Below are 16,237 nucleotides of genomic sequence, written 5' to 3'. Positions count from 1 at the left end.
CTGTTTCTACTTTCTTCATTTGTGATGCATTCTTTGTAATTGACACCTAGTATTTATGTATATCAGGTCATTAGTCAAACTAACAATACAACATTATTGGCAACGCTTTCGACAAAGGCACTTCTCTTCTTTTTTGTATCAATGGAGGTAGGATTGTAGTTTTTGATAGTTTCTGATATATTCTTTCTGAAAATATTGAGACCCACCTATTTTTACCTGCCACAGGGGACCACTTTGGGGGCTTTTTGAGTTTGCGTTTCCACACAAACTGTCTTTGTAACTTTGTTAATAATATTTTTATTTAAAAATAATAAGTGCAGTTTTAAAACTTAAACCAAAATTATCCACTTTTCATTACTTTGTTAAAAAAAAAAGATATATTATTATATAATATTAATATGATTTTTTACGATTAAAGGACTAGAAAATAAGATTTTGCTCAACAAATAGGAAAAAAAAAAAAAACTGAACATAGAAAAATAGACTTATTGTTAAAGAAAATATGCAAAATGTAAAAATGACAATCTAGAGTCTATATTCTTTTCATCTAAAAGATGTTATGTTGTAAATACAAAATAAGGCACACAACAACATGAAACACATTTGCCAAAACCAAAAATTATTTTATTGTAAGTCTGTTGTATTGTTGCAAAATACTTTCATTAAGAGATGGTTTGATAACTTCCAATGCTTTTACAAAATGAGCTTGATAGATTAATGCAGCATTTGAGTTTTCACGCAAACAAATAAGACCAGCCTGTCAAGAAAACAATATAACTCAAATAAATAATTGTAGCTTGAAATTTAAACATTAAGTTATTACAAAATAGCAGCAAGAGAAAAAAAAAAGACCCTACAGGAAAAGTATTAATATCAAATTCTTACTAATTGCTACTCCACCATTTATATACATGCTAAACGTAAATACTTTTATATAAAAAAACAACAACTATAATTTTTAAAAATCTGCTAAAAAATGAAGACTAATAAAGTACTAGTTAATATTTGCTAGCTAGTGAATAAACGTCACTATCCACATAAACTGTCTTAGTATTTGTGTGAGAGGATGTTGCTTTTAAGTTCTCTAGAAATAGTAACTTCCATCATGAATGGCACTGTGGACCATCAATTCAATAGCAAAACATAAATTATATCTGAGTAATTTGCAAACTTTTTCAGTAGCAGGACAAAAACTTAAGAGAAAAAAAAGGTGCGCCAAATATAAAAAAAAAAAAAAATTGAGAAAATTTTGCATTACATCCAAGGGTATCAAAATTTGGCTAATGCTAATGTATGAATTCAAGCTGCAAGTGATTTGATAACAGTTCAAACTGGGAAACAGTTCTTCTTAAGAGTAAACTAAGCTATTCATCCTCAATCTATTTCTGCCACAGATTTTTCTAGACTGCTAATTATTATATATAGATGCAAACATTGCACAAATTCTCTGAACGATACAAATTTACATAACTCACAAGCTACTTATAGAACTCTAGTTGTGGAATATTTAGAAAAAAATTGTTTAAGATGATTATTTGTTTGGAGTTCAATTTATTTCAGGTGTAAGTCTGGTCTGACTACTTTACCATACACAATAAAAGACATTCTGAACATTTCTACATCTTTTTCAAATCTCTTTTCAAATTTGCCATCTTCATAATATCTAATCTTGTCTTTCTTCACAGCACTCAGTGAAATTAAGCTCATGAACTAAGTCATTTTAGCTTGCTGATTTGTAAAGAAAAAGTTGTTTGAAACATTTAAGGTGATCCCAGATATTGTTAATAAATGGAAGATCTGTGAAAGATGCTGAGAGCCATGCAGACTCCTCAAATATTTCAAATTTCGTAGACCTATTTTTCCCATGGAAAAAGACACTATTTCTTCTTTTAGATCCCAAACTAGCTTGAAGACATGACCTACACTAAAGCATCTTACTTCAGTGTATTAAATGTATATCTGGAAATTCCGATTGGATAAAAATAAGGAATGCTTGTAATAGTCTGTTAGCCAACACGAGTGAATAGTATTTACAAGCTTTACAATTAAATGGAGGACTAATCTTATACTTAAGGCAGTTTTATAGAGGATGTCTTGATGTACATAGATTTTAGGAAAATAATGTTGTTCTCAGGGTAGTTTTCATTGAAAATCCAAAAAAATTCGAATATTTTACCAACCACATAATATTGCATTTTCTTAATGTAACTTTCAAAGTCTTAGACCTTCCACAAATTCGAGAATAATTTCTTGCCATTTTATTGTTACCTTTAAAGAACACAAGCAGACTAACCTAACTCTTCAGTAGCAAAAGTTTTGTGTTATAAATAATTCTCATTTCACAGTATCATTTTAAAGGTACTTTCGTCCATAGTAGAGTAAGGAGCAGAACTTAAAGTTAATTATAACTTTGAGGATAACTGTGATTGAGAATTTTGTTTATCGGTACGACAATGTTTTTTTGAGTAAAAGAAAATATAACTTGACAAACTTGAACACTACATTTTTGAACAAAGTCGTCATCAGAAAGTTTTATAGCTTTTAGAAATGCACAACAATATAACTAATGTAGGTCTATGTATTAACTTTCTGAGCTGTTTTCAATTTTTATACCTTCTGATTTTTTGTTTTCTTTCAACATCGGTCATGTATGCATAAAAGTGTTAATTTGTTTAGAAGTAAGGTATTGGGATATAGTGCTTACAAATGACAGTTTCATTGCAAGTGAGACAGACTGAGAACTTGAATTTTTCATTATTTATATTGTTATTTTTATTTACTATTGCAAAACATGTGGCGAGCCAGCTGAAGCCTTTTCGCGGGTCGTGGTTTGCCCTTCAGTGTTATATCCCTTAGGCACCATGTTATGCTAGCTTAGCGATGTCTACTACATTCCAAAAGACCTACTATATATCCAACATATAAAAAAAAATCCTGACAAGTTATGTAAACACTAATTATAAACAGAATTGCATACTTCTTTGCAAAGGTTTTTCAAATCTGCTCCAGAGTAATATTCTGTTTTTCTGCTTAGCTCAGTGATATCAATATCCTTAGTAGCCATGCTGGAAATTATTAACTCCAGAATAGATCTGCGACTCTGAAAATAGATTTTAAAATATGAAAAAAAAAATAATTAAAGTATATACATTAAAAATTGAATAAAAACAACAAAACAGCAAAATTTTTTTAATTACCTGCTCATCAGGTGGAGGTACATAAACAAGTTTATCCATTCGACCAGGTCGAAGTATGGCAGAATCTATCATGTCTGGCCTGTTTGTAGCTCCTATCACAATAACTGCAGATGAATTACAAGACTGCAAGAAGTTGAAGAAATAATTTGAAAGGTATATTTTATATTCAATAATCCTTCTAGTGTTTATATTTTGTTTAAGAAATGTACATATATAGATTTTCTTAGCAAATGTAACAAACAATATTAGAAATTACATTTAAATAAGAACCCTGAAGAAGTGTAGAGAAGACCAAATAAACAGTCAGGTGAAGTGAGATGTAATAACAGAAACTTATAATAATAGTAAAATAATTGTGTTAAGCAAAACACTTGTACGTAAAAATGGGAAAAAGGCTGAGTTTTAAGCTTATCATTTATAAAGAATAATACAAATTAACGAAGAAAAGTGAAATATTTCTTTGAGGTTGGAAATGGTTAGGTTCTTACAACAAGATGTGAAGTAAATACCAGTATTACTAAAAGTTCAATTTGTTCAATAATTTTTAATACTAATCTATTTCATAAAGAATAATTACTGTATAAGAATCATTATTCTTGTTTTTCACTAGAAGAACTGTTATAATGCATACATTTGTATTTAGTTACATACCATAAAAAATGTTTTTATTAAATTTAAAATAACTGCTTGAAAAATAGAGCTCAACTTATTTTTGTGTTAACTTAGATACTGTTTTCCTGCTGATCTACACAGCATAAAATTTCAATAACTATTCTCAAATTTACACAAGACAAGAAGTTAATACAAGCATTTAAAAAAAAAAAAGCTTACTTTGAGTGAGTTGTTCTCAAAAGGTGCTTCTGCAAACCCTTTCATCGCTTGTGATTCATCAATGTTATTTGAATCATTAGTAACTTTTACTTTTTGATCAAGTCTGACACCAATGCCATCCATTTCATTCAGCATTGTTGATAAAATGCGTTCTTGGACACGAGATTGCTTGCCAGCTGATGTTCTCTTGCCAACTAGAGATTCTATTTCATCAAAGAATAAAATGCAAGGTGACAAAGCTCTGGCTTTCTGAAATGTCTGATGATAAAAGATGAAACTTAATTAATTTTTTCAATACATAAAACACTATTTAATTTTTTTTAAAGAATATTTACTTTAAAAATAACTTCACATGTTAGTTTATGAGCTCAAAATAATTTTTTGTAAGAAAAATTATAAAATTTTAAAACAAACTAAAACACATATTTGAGACCTCAGATATAATTCGTTCTGACTCGCCGACATAAGGCGAGTAAATCTGTGCTCCATTTAAACTAATAAAATTCACATGGCAGGAAGTGGCAGCAGCTCGTACAAGAGTTGTCTTACAGCATCCTGGGGCTCCATATAACAGAACACCTTTTGTAGCTGATAAGTCCATACTCTTTAAAACTTCTGGGTATAAGAAAGGCCATTCTATGGACTAAATAAAAATATAATATTATTATTATATGATTATTAACTTAAGTATAAAAGTAGGACGTAATTATCTTCTTTTTTGAAGTAATGTCTGTATTTTATTAGTAAACTATAGCTAGGCTATTTTCAAATCCACCACATGGAAAAACATAGAAATGTAAATACTGCATTATAAGCTTCATTACAAATGCACAGGCAGGTAAAAAACAATGAAGTAGGGTGATGAGCATTTATGGATTTATGGAATGTTAGCCAGAGTTATGGAAAGACTAAAATAGTTGCTCAGAATTACAAGTATGTCTAGTAGACAATATCAGGAAAAACTGTACTGAAATTAGAAAAGGGACGACAGGTTGATGGATAATAAATTAGTGATATCTGATAAAGATCTTAGACCTACCAACTACCACAACAACCCAGTAAAACCAACACCATGTACGGCAGAGCAGAACTGTTGAAAAAAAACAGAGCACTACTGTTCCATGGCACAGACCACAAAAGAGCCTACAGCTCAGCGGCCAAAAGTAGACTAGATTGATGAAGAAGATAACATAGGCAGTTTATTGAATCAATGATCACTAGTTTATAAGTGAGGTTACATTACTTTAAAAGTCTATTATTGCAAACCTTGTCTCAGCTCTTTCAGGGCATATATAGCTTTGCCAGATTAAGATCTATTTTTGATAAGTTATTAAAATAGCTGCAAAAACAAAACAACAAAAACAACAACTGTAAGATGACAAAATGCCAGCTATTAAAACAAGCTCCATGTAAGCTAATACTTCTACTTCATATACTGCAATAAAAGTACCTGTCTAATTTCACATTTGACTTCCTCTAATCCACCTATCTCTTCCCAGCTCACTTGCTGAATATCTAGGCAGCAATTAGTACTTTTCCTTAATGAAGGAACAACTCTGTGTAAGGCATACAAGAAATCTGCTCTGTCTAAGGCTGTCTGAGCCATAAAAATAGAAATGAAAAAAAAAAAAGATGTATACATCTATAGTAAATATGAAACTAAATCTTCATGAAACAGCTGTTTCAAACTAATGATTTGGTTTGTTGACTCTGGTATGATATTAAAACTAATAAGCTCCTTTCCATGTGTTTATTAAGTTTTATTTTAATCACTTGAATACATACATGGAAATTAATGTCATCTTTGGCAAGTTAAAATTCATTCCTCATGATCAGTGTCCTGTATCTGTCTAATTACCCTTTTATATATCCTACATTGAGCAATGATGTACAGTTAACATTCACTATCTGATCCTCATTTGGCCAGTAATATTAGTATAAAAGATCATTTGAAATTTGCCTCTTATGATTTGCCAAATATGTTCTCAAGGTCTAGGGATTTAATGTACATACATGATGATTTATAAGCAATCTTTAATCATGTGCATTAATGGACAGTTTTAGTTTTAAATCTCATTATTTTTTTCCCTTTGGTATATTTGCTGATTATGTCTCAATATTATTCCCTTGAAAAAGTAGCAGGAAAAATAAACTAACTACATCTAGTACAAACTAAGAAACAACATGATAGCTGTTAAGATCTAAATGTATTTTTACGGACTAAATATGATGCATTTACAGCACAATGTTCAACTTTTAATAATTTAATTTTGTTTTCATTCTAAGAAGCTAACCTTATGACTTCTTGACGAATGACAAAGAGCTTCTTCACACAAAGCTTTTAAATCAGATCCAACATAGCCAGGTGTCCATAAAGCTATCTCTGAAAGACTTATATCACTTTGAATAGTCATACTGTTGAATAATACTTCTAGAATTAATGCTCTCTGCTCTTTAGTGGGAACATTTATTAATACCTTTAAAAAAAAAAAGAAACAAAAATTTTTATCATTTAAGTTCTTTTCTTTAGCTTAAGATACAAGTAATATTTTTATGAAGTATAAAGGAAGAACTCATACCTCTTGATCAAAACGACCAGGTCTCCGAAGTAAAGAATTGATATTTGAAATAGCTGATGTTGTTCCAATGACTAGCACTCCTGAAATATTTTGGTCAAACAAATTATCCATTTCTGTGATAAGGGCATTGGTTATCTGTTTGCTTCCAACACTTGCATTTGTTTCTGCAGGACACAGCATATCTAATTCATCTAGAAATATTATAACAGAGCCTTCTTTAGAAAGTAAATATGCCCTGCTAAAAATCTTGCTCAGTGCTGCAGAACCAGATCCATCATCACTTAGTAAAATTTCAGATCCCTCTATATTGATGAAGGCAGCTTCACATTTTTGAGCAAGGAATTTTCCAAGAGAACTCTTTCCACAACCAGAAGGGCCATGCAACAATACTCCTACAGTTCTATGAGGTAATGATTTGTGGCACTTATTCCATTGCATAATGCTGCATAATTTTTCAATAATTGGGTCGATGCCACCAAGTGAAATGTGTCTAGGATTGAGAGTTAAATCATAAAAGTCTTCACTTTGTATCTTTTTAATTGTAAAAAATGTTTGGTAAGTCACTAACGCATTCAAATGATCCCCTGAAGAAGTTTCGCAGTCTTGTATTATAACATGACTGATTCCATATAATTCACTCAGTCTTGACTTTGAAAATTTTAGAGTTAAACTAGGACTAACACATGTATTCAGCAACATATTTTGACAGTATTTACACAATAAATTTGTTGTTGCTGTATCACAGTTGACATATTTTTCTCGATCTTTCACCACAACAAACAAATGCACTGCAGTGGCTTCAACTATATTTCTAGATGTATTCATCACCAAGTCATATAAGGAGATCATTGTAACTGCTTCTTGAACTGCAGTAAAATTGTAAGATCCTTTGCTGTAGTTAATGCTTTTCAAAGTTAATCCTGTCATAAACAAAGTGTATATTAAGTAGTAAAAGTAAAAACATTCCCTTGTGCCAAAAAATTTATAATAATTAAGTGTGTAGTGAATCAAACTTAGGAGTTCCATCAAACTTTTATAATAAGACACATTGATAAAAAATAAGGTGAGGTGTTAAATATGGAAGACAAAAGAGGGGGGTTGGATAAGGAAGCTTTACTCTATCATTGTTAACATTTATTCATTGTAATGACTAGTGATTATAATGTAGAGATATACCTATAGAGATATAAATAATGTTAGTTACTGTACTCCTACTATGTAGATCTAGTAAGTAGTATAGTATAGATTTACTCTTAGAGTAACTAAACTAGAATAGATTTAGACTTAGATATAGTACTATGTTACTAGAGTAAAGCTGCCTTATTGAAGAAGTTAAGCAGAATCACTGTGATTTTCCCCCGCATTTGAATTGTTGTAGCTCTGTATTGGCTAAACATAAAAAAAAAAACATCTATAAACTCGTCATCCATTGGTCTATAAAATTAGATCTGTTGCCATTTCAACATGCATAGTTAAAATAAAATCTGATGCCAAAGAGAGGGTTGTGTAGCTGTGACATAATGTAAACTTCATCAGAAAACATTTTTTTCCTGACTACGATATCGAACACCTTGTAAACCATATCAGACAAAATGCATTTAAAAAATGTTTTAATCAACTAATTCTTTCATTTCAGGTATTTTCTGGTCAAGCAAGAAGTGAACTACCAAGTGCAAAAGAAAAGAAAAGACTAATTGCCATACACATGTCACAGTGATAGTTCAAACTTTAGGCAATGTCAATGCTATAAATAGATTTAGCAACGGCATTATACTTAATATAAATTATTTTTTGGGGAAAAGGAAAGTAATTCTAAAAAAAAACAATTTTTATTTATACAAAAAAAAATGTGTTTTTTTTTTGTCAAAATAATGTCATAGGTCTTGCTTGGCTAATGCACCATAGGGCTAAACAATAGCCATAGTACCAGAAAACCCACATTTGTGTGTATGAGGTTAATAACACGCTTTATACCACTGTACTTTAAATTATTGACTAGTACAAAACCAAAAGTGTTAAAAAATAGAAAAATGGATTGTATTTGTGTAATAATAATAATAAGGCTTGTCTTTCAGTAGTAAAATTAATGAGGATTGTAGTCAATATGTCTCGTAGCTACGCAGCCCCAGCTGTGACCTACATATTTTGCCACATGCGAGCATAACCATTGTCTGCCAGTGGTCGATTAAGATTTTCTTTTCATCATCTACGTCTGTCCTCGGCAGCGGATTTTCTTTTGTCTCAAATGTGTATCCTGCTGCCTTTGTGAGTGACCTCCAGTTGTCTCGTTCTGAGGCCGTATGCAACCTGGTGCTCTCTTCTATGTCAGCTAAGGCAAGTTGGTGCCTAAGCTGGTCTTCAATGCATTTCTGTGGGACCACCTTTTAGCCAACCAAAAAAGACTGCATTTGGCATACGTTTGACCCCCATACGGGATACATGCCCTGCCCAGCGTAACTGTCAGACCATAAGAAGTCTCTCTATACTGTCCATACGATGTTCGCAAGGACATCGCTGTTTGTAGTGTGGTCTTGCCACCGTATCTCCATGATGGAGTGCAAGCATTGATAAAAATATGGTGAGATGTCCAACATGAGATACAAAAGGGGGTGTTCGATTTTGGCAGCTTTACTCTAGATCAGAACTATTTAACTATGGTACTAAACACAATAAGTTAGACCTCTACAAGCCTTTTATAATATATATATATATGCTGGATATGACCAGCAGCCTGCTGGCTTTATTTTTGGTATTATTGATCTAATGGACTGTATTTAGATATGTCAAACTTTGAGAATGTTTCCTTTCATATTATTTTATTTTGCCACGAAATAAAAGTAAAATGTGAAAATGGGTTTACCGGATTTATAAACGTTTTGTACTTTTATAGAGATATAATTTGGTACTTTTTGTCTATTTTTAGGGCCCTCTGATTGTGATAGTGACATTAAACATACATTATGGTTTCAGCTATGATCTAAATCTAAGAAACATTTATGCCAAGTTTTATGAAGATTGATCAAACGGTTTCGATTTTTATTCGGGACATATAATTCATACATACATATACGCCTTACTTTCTGCGGTATAGTATAGATATATATAGACTTTAAAGTGACACCTTCGTCTATACTAACTCATCTTTTTTAAAGACTCTAAATAGAAGTACAGTACTCAAGCAGTCTACTAAGTTTAAGGTAAGTGCTAGCTAAAGACCAGTAAATTTTTTAATTAAAAAAAAAGGAAGTTCTAGATCTAGAACCAGAGATATATATACTATTTATATTTATTTTTTCCCTAGTATAAGCCTAATGTCTAGACTCTAGTGTAGATAAATTCAGATTATTACTAGTGTAGATATTAGTGTTAATACATTACTTATAATTAGATAAAAATCTATACGCTCTAGCCACTCTTGCCTAGGACTGGACTCTACTTCTAGGACATTAGATCTCATCTAGTTATAGAGTTAATACTAATAATAGAGAAAAATAGTGATATAGACAATATACTAGTATTACTAGTGGTGACCAGTCACTTCATCCCCGGTCATTTCATCCCCGGTCATTTCATCCCCTGGTCACTTCATCCCCCGGTCACTTCATCCCCCGGTCATTTCATCCCCTGGTCATTTCATCCCCTGATATTTTCATCATCTGTTCATTTTATCTAACAAATTGTAATTTTAAAAAGCATTAAATGAGCAATATTCCAAGGAATCACTAATGTGTTCTTTACGAACATAGGCCAAAGCCGAAAGACATCTTACCATGCCACGTAACTCATTACAACCGTCATAGTCACTTTTCATGCCCAATTCATTGACTTTACGTAATACAGCTTGACAGAGGTGAAAATAACATCCCGTTACTCTGCAGGTCTGAAACTTCTCTTGAAAAGCTGTCATTGCGGCTTTCTCGAAGTCTGTAACAATAATTTCTGGTGTTACATTTGGTACAAGTTCTTTAATTGCTTCCAGCAATCTATCATACGTAACTCTGGTTTTGTCCTGAAGCAAGCAGTACAACACTGGTGGAATCACACCCTGAGCGTATTGAAAGTGAATTGTGTAGAGTTGATAAAATAAACAGGGGACAACCTTAAAAGTACCATCGGCAAACCAACATTTGCTACGTCCAAGCCATTCTAGTAACTGTCGGTCACCGAAAACTAGAAATCGATTATTTTCGCTTTTCTCCAAGGAGTCGTATAATAGAAACTCTTTGTACACTGCTGGTACCTCAAAGTTTGCATCCGCCGGAAGAGATGGCAAAACTCCACCAATGTCTTTGTTTCTGAGTCATCACGATGTCGTCTGAGAGTCCTGCTTATAACACTTTTTCTGGGCAAAGCCATCAGAACAGAAGGAGGTAAGTCGATGATTACATTAGCTTGACAAGCCCCCGGTGTTGTTGTGGTTTCCGACATCTTCTCCTTCATTTTTTCTACTGCGTTCTTTGCAATGGCTTTATCTCTGTTACATTCATGATTGTGAGTAGATGATTGATTGATTACATCATTTTGGGCAGTAACTAATGTTACCGGGCATTTGTGTGTTTGATATTTGCTACATCTCCAGTTCATGTTTCCGTTCAGCGCCTTCTTCTTGAGCCAGAATTCATCTCCTTCATAAACTAGGAGAGATCTGCCTTTACAACTTAATGTGAACTCCAGAGGCATTTCTCTAACAGTTCGTGTAGCCAGGCAATGTTGGCTATTTGAAATAGAGAACTGCTGATCACTTATAAAACCTAAAAACGATGCTGTGGAGTGGGAAAAAATACATCAGATCGACGCCTACTGGCAGAGAGAGAGAGAAAAAGAGATAGAGAGAGAGAGTCACACCCTAAATATACATATGCAAGATTATTTCCAATAAGCACTCAAACAATTTTAAGGACATAGGAAACTCATCATGATGGGCATTTATGTTCACAAATATAGGCCCGCCAGTTTCGATATCTAAAATGAATATCAATAAACAAATACATACTTACATTTACTTGTAGAAATGAAATATCGATAGAAATAGTCCTATAACACAATTTGTAACTTTAATGTTTAAAAGTAAGTCCGCCTTTATTAGAAAAAAATAAAACCTTATTTCAAGGCTAAAAATGACGCGCCCATTTTCAAGAAAGAGCGATTGAAAAATAAAATAAAGTGAAACATGGTCGTACTTTCACTACACCTTGGCCTATGATGGTTAGTTATCAGCGGCACGGTCATAATTATTGTAATCGCACTTCTATCTCTCAAAAGATTTCCTCTACTTGCACCACACCTTGGCCTTTGATGGTTAGTTATCAGCCGCATGGTCATAATTATTCTAATCGCACTTCTATCTCTCAAAAGATTTCCTCTACTTGAACCACACCTTGGCCTTTGATGGTTAGTTATCAGCCGCATGGTCATAATTATTCTAATCGCACTTCTATCTCTCAAAAGATTTCCACTACTTGAACCACACCTTGGCCTTTGATGGTTAGTTATTCTAATCGCACTTCATCTCTCAAAAGATTCCCACTACTTGCACCACACCTTGGCCTTTGATCATTACGCTATAGATAAGTGCACATCCAGATTTACCATATAATAGATTTCTTATTAAGAATACAAAGTGGAAGAGGAAACACCATAAACGCATTAGTAATATGTCATTAAATGTAAAAAAGAAAGCATTCTACATAATCATATTTATATATAAAATATTTAATTGGGGATGAAATGACCGGGGGATGAAGTGACCAGGGGACGAAATGACCGGGGATGAAGTGACCGGGGATGAAGTGACCGGGAACCATTACTAGTACTTTACTAGTATATAGATTCTATATAATATATCTAGGTAACTAGAGTCTAGATCTATATAACTATATAGTGTAAGTGTATACTCTGTAACAGTATAGTTATTAATATTAGTATAGTTAGTGATTAGTGTATTATCATTATGTATAGATCTAGTCATAGATTTAAGATTATTGAGTCTAGATCTAGATCTAGATAATTATCATAATAGTTTATAACTATACTTTATAGAATATTATAGATCTAGTTATAGATCTAGAGTCTAGAGTATTCTAGAGTGTCTAGACTAATCTAGTCTAGTCCTAGATGAGTAGATCTACTAGATCTACTTTTTGTCTACTGTCACTACTGATCATCTAGATAGATCTAGATGTAGTAGTAGTAATAAATAATATTATAATTATAAATTACTAAATTAGCCAGTTATAGAATCTAGACTAGATCTAGAATTCTTTTATATCAGACTTATATAGACGTTCTAGATTAAAATCTGGCTCTAAATGTACTCTGTCACTGAATTTTCAACATGTGAACTGTTGTTGTCAACTTGTGTTGGCATCGCGTGTTCACCATGATGATGTTGACAATGTTGACTGTGCCTGTGCTCGAGTCTACTAGATTTAACTAGATCTATTTTTACTCTACAGCTACAGTACTAAATAAAAGATAAATCGTCGTAAACAAACCCAACTACTTCCGGTTAAGTTGTGTCCTTTAGTAACGGAACGATCACAGTAAATTAATATAGACTAGATTCTAAGTCTAGAGTCTAGATCTAGATCTACTTTTTTGCCCATAATAGCCAGTGACAGTGAGTATTCTTCAACTAATGTTTTAGTTAATAATGTAAGGTCATTTTATCACCATTTATGGAACGAATTAGAAATATATCTAGAAAGTTAAAATCAATTCTAAAAATTGTTAGACTCAAAATCATGATAAACTATCATAAACTATCTCAACTGACTCAACTTAACTTTAAACTTACTAGACTATCTGCATTCATAAACTCATATTTATAAACTCTAATTTTTAGACTTACTAGACATCTAGATTCTTAGTCTAGATCTACTATTTAGTACTAGTAGATTTAAATAATTTAATATAATCATAAATCATATAAAAAGTTAATGATCTGTCATCAGTGCATACTGAATGATACTGCACACTGACCTGTTGACAGTATTGACTACTTTAACTTAACAATACTACATTACAATAATGTAACAATAATGGTCAATAAGTTATACTTACTATAGATCTAGATCTAGTAATTCATTCCAATTGAATTAATTCTAATGATCTTTTTATTGGCCTCTATGAAACAACATCACATCCGTCCGGCATATATATGTGTCGACTTACCTGTGTTGGTGTAGAGTGTACAGTCTAGTTACTTTTATTTGCGTTTAGGCTTAGGCAGTTAGGGTTACACAATTTAACTAAATTTAAGAAATCTTAAATAATAAATATTAATGTTAAATTATCACTTAATTTATTCTAGATTTAATCATCTATATAATAGTATATTATATGAGAAAAGATCATTCTGGAGATCTTGAACTTGTAGAGCAGTATCTATCTAGTAGATCTAAACCTAGATCTATATAATCTATCATATCTACTAGATCTAGATCTATAGTGGATATCTAGCCTCTACTATTATAATCGATGATGATCTATCTGGATCTAGATCTAGATTCGGCGATTTAATAATTTTAGTTCTAGTCATTCTAGATCAAGATCTATTCAAACCTAGATTCTAGATTATCTAGAATAATCTAGATCTATTATATTTAAATTTATAAAAAAATTAAATTACATTTTGATTTATGATTTATATTCTAATTTAAGTAGATCTAGATCTAGATTAGTAGATAGATCTAGATCTACATCTATTTAAGAAAGGGCCTAGAAGTATTAGAAGTTAAAGAAGCTAACTGACATAGATCTTCTAATAAGTACCATCATACTCATATGCAGACAATAGTGATGTCAAAATGATGATTAAAATGAAACTTGTCTAGTTGACATTTCATGGTAACTAATATTAATGCCTTCTGTGACTAAATGAATGTTATCACTATGCCTAAATTTTTTATGATGTTTAAATTTTATTTTGTAATACCTACAGATAAGGTAAATTATAAGAATATAATTATATATACTATAAAAGACTTTACTGTTATTTCATTTTAATAAAACAAATTTAGTATTTAAATACAGGTATGTTATTCTTTTTATAGTTTCACAACACTAAGTGCTATTTAAAATTTAAGCAATTGAAGGTAAGGGACAAAAAATTATTATTTATTTAATTTCATGTTGAGTGCCATCAAGATTCTTTTTGAACCAATACACAACATAACAGTAAGGCAGAATCTGTAAGTCTGCGAGTAGTCATAATCATCTTTAAAGATGTGCATCAATTATTGGGAAAATTTACATATAGTGTATATAAGTTTTAAATCTTTTATTTTTTTTGTGTAGAAGATCTGTTTGTGGATTTCACTATAGAATTATATGCTACCTCAAATCAACTTTGAACCAAATCAATCAGATAAAAAATATATAATTTTTCTTTTACACTAATTAATGCCCAGCTTTTAACCTCAACTATTCATTGTTTGTCATCACAGTTGAATATTTAATGTTAGCCTACATTGTAATCAGTCTAAATCATCCGATTATGAAATGCTTTTAATATTCAATTTTTGTTTTCACAATTATAATAATTATAGTTTTTATATAGCGCTACTTTCATGCTTATAGCATGCTCAGAGCGCTATGGTCCAATCTCATTTGTGGACCAGTGGGAGGGGGTATCTGGGAGAAGAATTTCCATGCTGCCTGTAGGCGCTCAGTAAACAAACTCTGCTCGAGTTGGGTGTTGAACCTTGAGCCCCCTTCATAGGTAGCCAAGACATGCCAAGTTCAAGCGTACTTAGCCTTTTGACCACGCATACCATGATCTATCTATCTATCTTGAAAGTTTAAAATTTTTTTGGGTACAATTTTGATTGATGATATTATCTATAAAAGAAGAATTGAAGCAGTATTACATGATGGCCCCACTGAAACTTGTGTTCTTATTAACCAAGAGATCAATATTTCTGTTTTTACATATTTATGTTTTTACCTGAAATAATATTTTCCTTAAATGCTCCTGGTAGAGAAATCCTGGGGAAAAAATGACTGCACACACACATACATCCCCCCCCCCCCCCCCTCCACACATAAGTCTAAATAAATGTCTGCTGTTTGCTAGGACTGCAATCTCTTAATTTAGTTTCTGCAAGTTCATGAACTTCATGTCAATCTTCATGTTTTTTTTATTACCCACCAATCTAATGTACTTCAGTTACCATTACCAAGGTTATAATCAATATCAAGATTCTGTGTGTTCCTCCTATTCAACTGTTCAGCATTCTACTTAGGTCACTGTTAGTTGCTAATAAAAGCATAAAAATTGTTTTACAACCTGTTTAAAGGTGAAGGTCATATTAAGTGTATCAAAAGTTTTTTTTTTTTTTGTTGAGTTTTTAAGCTTTATAATAGAATATTTATAGAACAAAACTATCTCCACTAAAGCTTTTTTTTTTTCTTTGTATGTTCTTTATCCTTAGACTTGTATTATTATTTTTCTGTGTCATGTATTTGGAAAAAATGGGTCCATACTTTTTTAGCTCTGGTATTAATTCTTACTTACTTATTAAACTATTTCTCGTCTCAGGTTTCAATTTGAACAAACAAAAATATGGGAAGGACCTCTTCATACACAAAACAAAAAACTTTATTTCTTTCATATTTTCGTCATATCTT

General features: G+C 31.7%; 2 protein-coding genes across 15 annotated transcripts in view; one reads left to right on the top strand and one right to left on the bottom strand.

The window, feature by feature from the left end:
* Nucleotides 1–598: 598 nt before the first annotated feature.
* Nucleotides 599–15,639, bottom strand: LOC106065982 (ribosome biogenesis protein SPATA5L1-like). 6 transcript variants are annotated; one of them, XM_013224925.2, is made up of 9 exons: nt 15,555–15,639; nt 6,608–7,527; nt 6,323–6,505; nt 5,479–5,625; nt 4,462–4,671; nt 4,029–4,286; nt 3,198–3,320; nt 2,978–3,100; nt 599–757 (listed from the first exon to the last, which is right to left on the bottom strand). In XM_013224925.2, the coding sequence occupies exons 1-9, from the start codon at nt 15,622–15,624 to the stop codon at nt 620–622; spliced, it is 2,172 nt and encodes a 723-aa protein (XP_013080379.2). In that variant the 5' UTR covers nt 15,625–15,639; the 3' UTR covers nt 599–619. The 6 variants fall into 6 exon arrangements, with proteins under 6 accessions (XP_013080379.2, XP_055861982.1, XP_055861963.1 ...); XM_056006007.1 differs by lacking the exon at nt 15,555–15,639 and adding an exon at nt 12,922–13,054; XM_056005988.1 differs by lacking the exon at nt 15,555–15,639 and adding an exon at nt 12,881–13,034.
* The window catches only part of LOC106061562 (adenylate cyclase type 5-like), a 143,502-nt gene continuing 140,379 nt past the window's right edge, over nt 13,115–16,237 (top strand). For 7 of the 9 annotated variants that reach the window (XR_008774007.1, XM_056005964.1, XM_056005955.1 and 4 more), the window contains exon 1: nt 13,115–13,226. The gene's annotated coding sequence lies outside the window, so the exon portion shown is untranslated. Of the gene's footprint in view, nt 13,227–14,684; nt 14,704–16,237 lie in introns of those variants that run through there. The other 2 variants (XM_056005903.1, XM_056005925.1) reach the window with 2 other exon arrangements.

The sequence above is a fragment of the Biomphalaria glabrata genome, chromosome 1 (assembly GCF_947242115.1).
Source record: "Biomphalaria glabrata chromosome 1, xgBioGlab47.1, whole genome shotgun sequence".
NCBI classification, from domain to species: Eukaryota; Metazoa; Mollusca; class Gastropoda; family Planorbidae; genus Biomphalaria; species Biomphalaria glabrata.
Note: the sequence above shows the minus strand (reverse complement) of the source record. Positions and strands in the feature narration are given on the sequence as shown.

Bases quoted from the DNA above. Each gene is read 5' to 3' on its own strand.
- LOC106065982 (XM_013224925.2), bottom strand. From the start codon at position 15,624: ATGTGTGTGTGCAGTCATTTTTTCCCCAGGATTTCTCTACCAGGAGCA. The intron at 4,672-5,478 runs GTACTTTTATTG...ATTTTTATTTAG, and splicing joins TCAAATGTGAAATTAGACAG to TCCATAGAATGGCCTTTCTT. The intron at 3,321-4,028 runs GTAAGCTTTTTT...AACTTCTTGCAG, and splicing joins TTGAGAACAACTCACTCAAA to TCTTGTAATTCATCTGCAGT.